Source organism: Acyrthosiphon pisum, chromosome A2 (genome assembly GCF_005508785.2).
Source record: "Acyrthosiphon pisum isolate AL4f chromosome A2, pea_aphid_22Mar2018_4r6ur, whole genome shotgun sequence".
Taxonomy (NCBI): domain Eukaryota; kingdom Metazoa; phylum Arthropoda; class Insecta; order Hemiptera; family Aphididae; genus Acyrthosiphon; species Acyrthosiphon pisum.
Window position 1 is genome coordinate 61,763,272 of NC_042495.1, and position 11,158 is coordinate 61,774,429.

The 11,158-nt window shown below is 28.2% G+C and overlaps 1 protein-coding gene across 2 annotated transcripts in view; it reads left to right on the plus strand.

Annotated features, from left to right (window-relative positions):
- Nucleotides 1-10,488, plus strand: part of LOC100568890 — a 157,753-nt gene extending 147,265 nt beyond the window's left edge. For both annotated transcript variants that reach the window (XM_029490443.1, XM_029490442.1), the window contains 2 exons: nucleotides 1,988-2,155; nucleotides 8,267-10,488. In XM_029490443.1, coding sequence (XP_029346303.1) covers nucleotides 2,089-2,155; nucleotides 8,267-8,412 — 213 coding nt within the window. In that variant the 5' untranslated portion in view covers nucleotides 1,988-2,088 and the 3' untranslated portion in view covers nucleotides 8,413-10,488. The remainder of the gene's footprint in view (nucleotides 1-1,987; nucleotides 2,156-8,266) is intronic.
- The last annotated feature ends 670 nt before the right edge of the window (nucleotides 10,489-11,158 follow it).

An 11,158-nucleotide genomic window follows, 5' to 3' on the forward strand; every position in this document is an offset into this window, starting at 1 on the left:
TATAATATATATACTTATAGAAGTGTTTGGATATGTGTGAGATATTGAGATATTATAGTTTCAGTTTTCACTCAAACACAAAATGTCCTCAATTTTAGTGTCAACACAATGCATAAGTAGGTAATACTATCAACGACCGGGTATGTATTACAAATAATCTTTGAATATATTTGTTATCTATGTAGACGGTGTTAAGTTATTGTATAGTATATTGGCGTGCCTATAATATCTAAATATTTAATTATCCAGTGCAGTGCCCTTATTTATATATTTTTTTTGTAGAAACGTGTAGATTTACGGGTAACCCAGTTCAAATCATTATAATGATAAAAATTGCCTAATTCGGGATTTCCCAAATCCATACTGCACACTTTCAATATTTAGACTATACTTTGTAGTTCGATTTACTAAAACAAAAATAGTTGCTGCAGTGCAATAGCTGATACATTGTTTTTACTTGGAAACCTACCGCGTATAATATACCCAGGAGGTCAATGTGAAAAATGAATTATTACAAAATTTGTATTTAAATACTGGCGATTATAGGTATCAATAATACATTTTTAAACTTCTCAAAACACATTTATAGCTCGACGAGCTTAACGTTTAAATAATTATAAAAATTATAGGCATACAAATGTTTGTCCGTTAATACATTTATTATTCAAACATCTGAGGCCCTTCCACTAAGGCCGTTATTGCAAATTGTAGTGATTAAGTATACCCAGTGCCTATGGTAAAATGTGAAAAAAATCTTCAAAATATTACCTAAAATACTCTCAGATGTAATAATAATGGGGAGTATAAATGAAATACTAAATTACAGCGTGAAAAGCGCTCTCTGTACGATTATACACACGAATCGCCAGTGATGGAAATACTTCACGCGACATCGTACAGATAGTGCACCACCCACTCAACACCACAGACTCTATGAAAGCAAAATATAAGATATTTCAATACAAGGAACAAAAAAATGATGAATTAAAAAATAAAACTAATTGTGTAATTGAGTTAACAATGCATCGTTTTTGTTTTTGTTTAGTACGTAGTGTTTTACTGTCCTTGCGTTTTATTAACCAATGAGCTAATTAAAATAGTATAATTTACGTAATTTATCAATAAATAGCTCTGTTCAATAAAAAAAAACATTGTATAATACTGATATAGTAATATTTTATTAAGCATGCAGATAGTTAGTAAGTTAATATATAAGAGTTATCTTAAGACAATTGTTGAACCTTCGATAAAACATTTAATTTGTTTACTTCTAATTGTTGAAGCTTTTTGCATTTATTATTATTTAGTGATTGTATTTCGATATTCTCTTTGCACTTTTCTAACTGTTAAGTTTTATTCTGTAGTTCATAATTTTGTACCACATCTAGAAATATCTTATTTGCTCTCATAGAATCTGGAAAAATGAAATAAAATAATAATTGTCATCACTATTTCTTATATTAGACAAATGTAACAATATTATATAGTCAATACACAAGTACACAGCATTATAATACCGACACATTATCAAAGTCAAGTTTAAATATTTCGTAGTATATTATAACTTATTAGTCGGAAGTCAATTGAATATTACTGTACAACATTCCTACGACCACGTGTTAGTAAAATAGTATTGAATATATTAATATAACTACTTACAGTAAAGTTGGAAAATAACCTGACCCGGGTAGTGCGAGGTGTGTAACTAATATAATACACCTAATACATATTATAACACATTATACCATATTATATTGAAACGTAGGATGTGGTAGGTATATAGGTATATTATTATCACAGCCAGATTTCCGTTTATGAAACATTATGCGGTTCGACGGTGCTCGGAATATACATAATATTATACTGTTTATAATACAAAATAATTAATTACACGCCGTTGTAATACGCATTATTATAATATCATATATTTTTTTAATGTTAGAAAAGTTCAGGATCGTAATTGTTGTTATTATTATTTCTTCCTCAGATAACGGATTAACCATTCGGCGGTGGCGGCGGCGGCTGGGGAAGGTCGCAGTAGGGATTTTCAAAAGTTACGCGCCAGCGGTCGTCCTCTGGAAATCGATAATGCCGGTCGGAGGAAGAGTGGCCGGCAAAGGTGTCGGCGTACACAATTCGGGTGGATCTAGCGACGGTAAATATACTGATAATAATATGCCCGGTGAATGTATACGGCACGTCGTTGTATTAAATTATTGAATTATCATTCGGTAACGATTGTTATATTATTATAATATTATTACCTATAATAGGTATCGAGTTATAGAATTTGTGCCGTAAATAGAGCCATTTCTTTTTTAAAAATTTTTACAGTTATGTGTTTGTGATATTCTTACGAGGCAGCAAAAATAATACACAATGTCCCTTAGTTCGATTCAATAGTTGTAGAAACACAATGTTAGTTAGGTACTATAATATTATTATTTTACTACTGTAATATTACGAGGCATATTATAGGTGTATATATATTAAATATTTTTGTCGATTTTATGAAATAATTGGTTACCATTTTAGGATTCCGTTTGGGTGTGAACAAAATATTACAAAAATAATTATATTTATAAATTTATAATGCGATTTATATTATATTATATGACGTACTATATCGTATTATAACTATATAGTTCCGGACTTAATTCAACCAAGTACCAATAGCATGCTCCCCTAGTTTTTAAGTAATTAAATTATTCAAATACTAATTTTTGTAATCTTTAATCACACTTAAGATTTAAGAACCATATTTTCAATCAATTATATTTGTTATACTATTTATTTTACTTTTCATCCTGTGCATTGTGACAATATACATTTATTTTTTCAAATAGGAATCAATCTATATTTCTGAAAATAGTTGACGAAATGATTTTTTGAAAATGTTTGAGTTAGTAAAATACGTCATATTATAGTATTATACTACTAAAGATAAGACTCCTTAAATGTTTTTACAATATTATAAAATAGATGTAGTATTGAATCTGGAGTATTTAATATTTATCATAATCAGAATTTATTATAAAATGTCAATAAATTAATTTGAATTACTATAATTTTCAAATAATCAACTATTATTATAATCATAGTTAGGTCATCAGAGACCGGATTTTTATGGTTTTACATATTTTTACTGAGAGTATGCAGCTCCAATCGGATAAGCTTTCTCGACGATTTATTTACCTATGAACTGATATCCAAAATTTTTTCGCGCGTAAAATAGAATATTTTAAGGTCAAAGAATATTTTGTGTAAAAAACATGTTTTAGGAATATATTGCCATATTGGGTTCAAATTTGAATATTTTATAAAAATCTAATAGATAATAAAATTTTTTTATTTTTTTGAGTTCATAAGATTGAATTATTTTAGTTTGAGTTTGAATAGGTACATGATATTATTCTGGTTATGAACTATATGCAATTTTTTCTTATTTTTTATTTTAGAATTATTATTTTTTGAATTCATAAGTCTGTGTTACAACAGTTAAATATAGATACACCAGTATGGCAGTCTATCGCCATATTATAGATTAAATATAACTGTTTATTTTTATAAGCTGTTACTTTTATTTGTTTTTTAAGTGTTTAATACATTTTTATGAAAAAGAATATTTTTGCATATAAAAGATTATTTTGATGAAAACATAGAGCATAAAAACATCTTATTTTCAAGATTTTAAGCATATAAATCCGGTTTTTAATTATAATAATGGATCTATAGTACACAAAGATAAATAACTCAAAACCTACTCGTTCAAATTTCAATCAAGATACTTCAAAATTTTCAAAAAATCATGGGCTTAACAATTTACAGAGAAAATGGTTCTCTTTTGAAAAATAAGTTGGTATGGCCCCAAGACTTATACGATGTAACGAATTTAAGTAAACTAATAAAAATGGTAGTGAGAATAATATATGATAAATCATCCTGTATGTTAGATATGCTAATGTTTGTATTTTTGTTTGTGTGGAAGGCTTACATAATATTATACGTATGTGTGTTTAAATGTTTTCATTTATAATTTAAGATTTAACGAACGGTTTGTCAAATTAACTTTATTATTCATTTAAAATACAATCAATATAGTTACTGACTTTAGTCATCAATATTTTGTGCTTACTGCAAATGTATACGAAATCATATATAGCACGATCATTTTTACACATAAAGACAATTATAACTACTTTACATTTATAAATTATGAGTTAAACATAATGTGATGTATAATTATATTTTACTATTAAATTTGTTTTGATAGGTAACATTTATGTGAGTGTGATTATATTTTATTCGTTTTACGTTGAGTGAGTCAATAGTCACAATAATTTAGAAGCAATTACCTATAAGTCAATACCTATTGACTGCGCTTAAGTTTTTTGTTGAATGCATAAAACTGTTATTTAGATTCTGAGTGGAACGATGAATGTATTGATTTTACAATATTATGTGTGTTTTTTTTTAATTTTTAATTTTTTTTTTGTGTCTGTCATCACCTTTTAGGACAGTAAAAGTGTTTGGATTTTCTTCAACAGTATCTTTTCTGATAGGAAAGTGAATCTAGTTGGTACTTTGGTTTTTGGTGCAACACTTAAATAAATGAACGTAGGTACATGAAATTTTGACTGAATGTTTATATTAGCATTTTCTATATACCATAACATTTTCCAAATATTTTGACTTATTTTAAACTCTTTACGGACATTTTCAGTTTCCATTTTTTTTAGTTTTTTTTTCTATAAATATCAATAAAATTTTATTTGTTGGTTAAAAAGCTTGAAAATTTAATAGAAGGCTCCTAGTATATTGTTTCAATGACAGATGAAATAAATTAAAAATCCATAATCACAATTTTTTTTTTATAAGCATCTAAAGTTCAAATATTAACAAAATACGTATATAAATGACGAAAATTTTCTTTTTAAATCTGAGATTTTAAAATGTAATACAAGATTCCTCATTATATTGTCTACCTTTATTAAAAAAAAAATGTCTACAAGAAAGTCAAATTAAATTTTTATGAGCGTTTGAAATTCATATTTTTACAGCATTTGATAGTCGCTCGATTTCTCATGACAATATAATATAGTATAAACTATAAAGTATATTATAGTATAATATAGTATATATTATTTCCCAAAAGGCAAAATGTTTATTCATTAATATTTAAATACACCTTTAAAAAGTATTCTTAAAGATCGTTATAGTAAAAAAGCCTTCTAGTGATTTATATAAAAAAAAAAATCGGAACTATACTATCTCAATTAAAAAAAAAAATTATTGTGATTGATGGATTAGACGTGGAATCGAACTCTGTATACAGTTTTATTTCAACAGCCTCTATTGTTAAGAATAATTTTAATTTTCGAAAAAAAAGTCACCGAGAAACTACCCGAAAAACGTACTTTTGTTAAAATAAAAAAAATAGATTGTTGGTTATAGTTTCTGTACTGGCCTTCCGTTTGATTGAATCTACATTAAACATAACGTTGTTCCTACGTATATTATGAATTATATAATAACAGAGTGTATGAAAAACGCTAACGATCCCGAGGCAATTTTCTCAACTATCCTTCTTTACAGATATTTTTATTATTCGTTCAAACCCCCTCATAAAGAATTAAAATCAAATATTACGTGTACACAGGTCACAGGGTGTTCACTCCAATCATACTCACTCCCTTTATACTTTAGTAATGTATTCTTATTTTTTAAATTGTTAAGTAAACTTTAAGAGTTAAAGACTTTATTTTAAAATATGTACTTAGATTTTAAACCGTTTAAGTATACCAGTGCCGTAGCCAGGGGATGGTCACGGGGGGAACGTGCCCCCCCCGGAATTTTTTTTTAGCTTGTTGTATATTATATTATAGGTTTGATAAAAATTCAAAGTTAAGGCTGTCGAAGTGAACCATTTTGAAGAGGTCGGCTTTAGAAAATATTGTACATCCATCGTCAATACTATATCTATGTGTGTGTGTACTGATCATTAGTGTGTGCGAGTTCCCCGAACGCTTTATGTAATTTAAGATAAACGACGGCTAAGATTCTTGAACCCCAGTAAAGTACATAAGCGCAGTCACGTCACTATATTTTGTGATAAAAAAAGGTTCAACTTACATGTGCCACAAAACTCCCAAAAAGTGGAAGATAAATTCACACAGTACCAAAAGCCCTTTTGGCTATTTTAATTTTGAAGACATATATTTGAATTCCTTAATCTCTTTTCTAGATTATGTAGGAAATGGATTTATGATCTGTAGTATTGTTTAATTAGTATTATAGTACCAGAGTATTTTTTTTTCAAAATTCACTTTTACTTTTGAATTACTAAAAAAAAAAAAATGCTTCCATCAAAACACACAAAAAGCGGAGAAATTGTTATGTTTTTTTCGAAATTAAAATTGGATTTCTGGAAGTATATTTTTTTCTGCTTATTGATCTAATTGCACGAAAAAACTACCAGCTTTCAACTGTCCTAATATAGTCTTGTATTTTTGTTAGTAAATTTTAATAATATTCGAACCAAAAATGGAATGTTTTGATTACAACACATTTTGATATAATGATAATAATATTGATGAATATACATTAACCTATAGTTTACAATAGTGTTGGTCGAGTACTCGACTTTGGAAAAATGTTCAAATCGAGTTCGAGTACTCGACTCGATTCGACTAAATTTTTTTTGGACTTGTAAATACGAGTACTCACTACTCGCTTTGAGTCGAGTACTCGTGTTATTATTTTTATTATTAAAAATACTATAAATAGTAATTTATTGAAAAATAAATGTTAAAATAACTGAAAGAACCCATATATCCGATATGAATACCAGGAAGGTGATACATGATGGTTTAGATTGATAACAATAGTTTTAATTAATTATATAACTGTATGAAAGAAAATATAATATTTTTGGAAAATCTATTTTTAGAACAATTTAAAATACTCGCATCTTTTCAATACTCGGCATTTGTCGAGTACTCGAATTTTGAACTTGACTCGACTCAAAATAATTGAAACTCGACTTGACTCGACTCGAAATTAAAAAACAATACTCGTCCAACACTAGTTTACAATAATATTAATACATTGTTATATTAAAATGTAGCCAATGTAGGTACCATACTTGTTAACATAAATATAACATAGTTATAAAACGAGTAGTAGATACACTTTATGAACAAAAGGGTCATAATTAGATATTCTAACATTTCAAAGACTAGAGAAAAAATTAAGTGCCCCCCTCCAACATTTTTTTCTAGCTTTGGCACTGAAGTATACCGTGGCATTATAAGCTTCATTTTTAATTGAAAATAACCCTTTTTACTGCAAATTGTTGATCAGATTTTTCATAAGCAACTTCTATACAGCGCATGATTATCTTTGTTGCGTACAGTTAATGAATAAACATACTTTTAAAAATTTCTCACTCCAAGACCTAAGTACTCACCTATATACCTAACTATAGTAATATTTATTCTTTTTAATTTAAGAATTATTTTTATTTTTCACCTAAATTAAATGGTTTATGAAATGTTAAAACCCTACTCTTTATACTAAGTCAGTTTTATGAAACTAATATTAATAACTTTAATTTTTGAATCATCATAATATCTTCTAAACTTATTATTGTGGTCCATAATTATTCTTAAAGTAGGTTGTAAGGATTTATGTTTAATAACTGTAAATAAACCAAAATTATTAACAAGAAAAAATCATCTCCTAAACAATTTAAGATAAAACGGGTTTATTTTCGTTTTTAAAAAAATGAAGTTTGTTTCGCCACATAAATATCAAGATGCTCTTCTTTAAATAGTTAAATTATATTATACAATCTTACCGTTCGTTTTCGTCATTAAATCTTTATTTCACCAAATTATTTAAGCAAGTTAACTATATACTTTTTATTATTTTCTGTTATATAATTTAACCAATTTTTAGTATACTCAGTCTAGAATAAAACAAGTTTATTAAATATTACTAATATTAACGGGATTATATAAACAGTCCGGGAAAGTCAACAACAGAAATCCCAAATAATATGGTGTCTTGGAATATACGGTTTTTAACTGTAGGTATATTATCGAATAGCTGGCATGGGATCAGCTGCGAAATCTGATTAAATCCTAATTTTCTATTCCAAAACAATGGTGGGGACACATCCTTGCGATGACTGTACGTCGTACTAGGTCAATAAACCCAGAAAATGTATTAAGATATAATATTATGTTCGACGGGTTTTTCGCAGGGCACGCGTCTGGTGGTTTCAACGAGGAGGTCATATGGATCAGCATCGGGATGAGTATTGCCATCGTCATACTGATAACGATAGCTCTGTGCTATTTGGCTCGGCAGCGGTGCAAGAAGAGACAGGAGATAAGCGTACGCACTTAACATGGACAATATTCAAACACATACATCATACACATACCTAAGCATACCTACTACGACCACCTAAATACGAGTTTGTCGCTCGGCGGACTGCGTACACAGAATTTATGTTATTCGGACGACCCCACTCGCATTGTCATAACTAAATTATTATTATTATTATTATTAGTAGTATATTATTATTGTCATTATTATAATTGTTTCTATATTATTACTATCATTGTTATTTTTATTATCGTTGGTTGTCGTACCTATATCTAATGTTTGTCCCTGACTGAAGATCTGTATTCTTTGTCGTCCCTTACTTTCGGCGATCACGTGACACGTGTCTGGAACTCACCAATCCCCCCACCCCCGTTCCAGCCATTTTATGTCATAAATTGGTCACGCGGGATACTATTAACCATAAGTCCCCTCCCCCTCGCAAACAATTCCGTCACATAGTCACGACGTTAGAATAAATCACGTCACGCGTATAGTTACTATTGGCGACTGATAAACCCCAAGAGAACCGTCTTTAACGCAAGACATACAAGTTTCAACGTGTCACATCCTCCGTGCGTAAACGAAGATCCTTTCGAAGTCAGACACGTCATTATGCGTTCGCCGTTTGATGCGTAGGTATAATATTATACAGGTGACATTATATATTTTGCAAAACACTCAAATATAATAATAATATAATGGTCGTCGATGTCACATCGATATAGCACTTAATATTTATTTTACATAGAACATATCTCATTATATTATATTCACGCGAAAAGGTCATACGAATCCTAAGACATAGATTTAATATTATTATAATAACGGTTTAAGTGATTTTATGTGTATCCCCCCTCCATACTTCCCGTAGTAATTAATAAAATATATATTGATAGTATATGTAATATTGGCTTATATTTCAATAGTGTTGTAAGCTGCACCCCGCGACGAGTGATAATTTATTATTATAATAATATTATAGTACGGCACGCGTTTCTTTTTTGATTCTAATAATGTTATAATAATAATATGCATGCAGAAGACGAAAATCGCGTCGACGAAAAATCATAAATTGCAGGACCTAACCGCGATAACCGTCGTCGTTCCGTGAAAGTTTTGACGAGTACAATAAACCACGTAATAATAAAATATTTTACTATAGTAAATTGTCATCATTACCGCTGTGATGATTGATTTCATTTTTATTTATAATAATTCACATTATTCAATTAACGAATAATATTTTTTACTTATTGAAATCCTAAAACTCCCGTGGCGTTTCTCCACGTGATCGTGTTTAATATATTTATATAATAATTCTATAATTAATATAATAATCGCATCACCAAAAACGATTTATAAATGTATTACAATAGTATGTTAATATCAATACTGCAATAGGTAAACAAAAAAAAAATATATTAAAAATTCGTGTCATTCGATGAGGTAAAAATGTAAGCGAAAAACGTTATATTATATCCATGTAATCAAATTCAAAATCATAATGATATTATATTATATAGGTACTGACAATTATAATTGCCTGTATGTTACGTATTATATCCAAGTGGTATAACATGCATATTTCTTATGAATCGCAGAATATAACCTTATTTTATAAGTTTCTGCAACGTTTCTATCATTAGATAATTCCAAAATATGTTTAAAAAATTGAAAAATAAAATTAATACCTACTTAAAAAAAATTACTTTAATTTATAAAATACAATGTACTAGTATTATGATGAGAGCGGAAAACGCATCCAAGTATAACTTATTAATAATTTATTGTAAGTGCGCTATAGTTTGTATACTTTATACAGCAACATGTGTACGTGTAATGTGTTTATATAACTCTATTTATAATATAACATACTAAGACCAATTAATATTAAAGTCATATTTTTAAAATTATTTAATTGTGTAATCTGTGAAACAATATATTATATATATATTAGTGTATGCAATAGACATAAGACATATAAGTACTATTATAGTATCAACATATTGTAGTGGTTTACAATGGAAATTATAATATTGTCTTCTATGCCTAATAACATTTGATTGTAATAAATTATATTGTAATGAACCTGTAGCTGTCTGTTCGTTATTTATTCATAATATAGTAGACAAATAAATGAGAGTACCTAGTTACTAGGAACTTAGTCATAAAATATAAAATATAGGTAATCTTGGTATAGTCAGTATATCATAATTTATTGTTGGCTGTGGCGTTGATTTAATGTTCCTACATTACTGATCGGCTGTGGCAGTAGAAAAACATGAGAGTTTATATAATAATAGTATTAACTATTTATGTTATAAAAAATTTATCATACATAGCGTATTTCTGCGTCTACTGTTGTAGACGAATTAATCTATATACATAATATATATCGAACGGTTTGTGGTCGGCGTATCGCGTATGAATCGGTAGATATATTATTTTGTTTTTCTACCTATAATTGTTGTAATAACGGTGGTGCGTGATCATGATGTATACCTACCATTCATATACCTACATATTATATAATATTATTCGATAAATTTACAAATAATTTAAATAAATAAATAGATATATAGCTGCGATGTTGTAGAAAGATTGCATGTTGTGTAAAATAAATCATTTTGAAAATAAACGAGAAATTTACTGTATAGTGTATACAGCATATATTCTGACAAAAAATCAAAGGGAATAAAAAAAATGTTACCCCCCCCCCCCCCCTCGAATAAGTTATTGGGGCAACATTAAAATTTATACCACG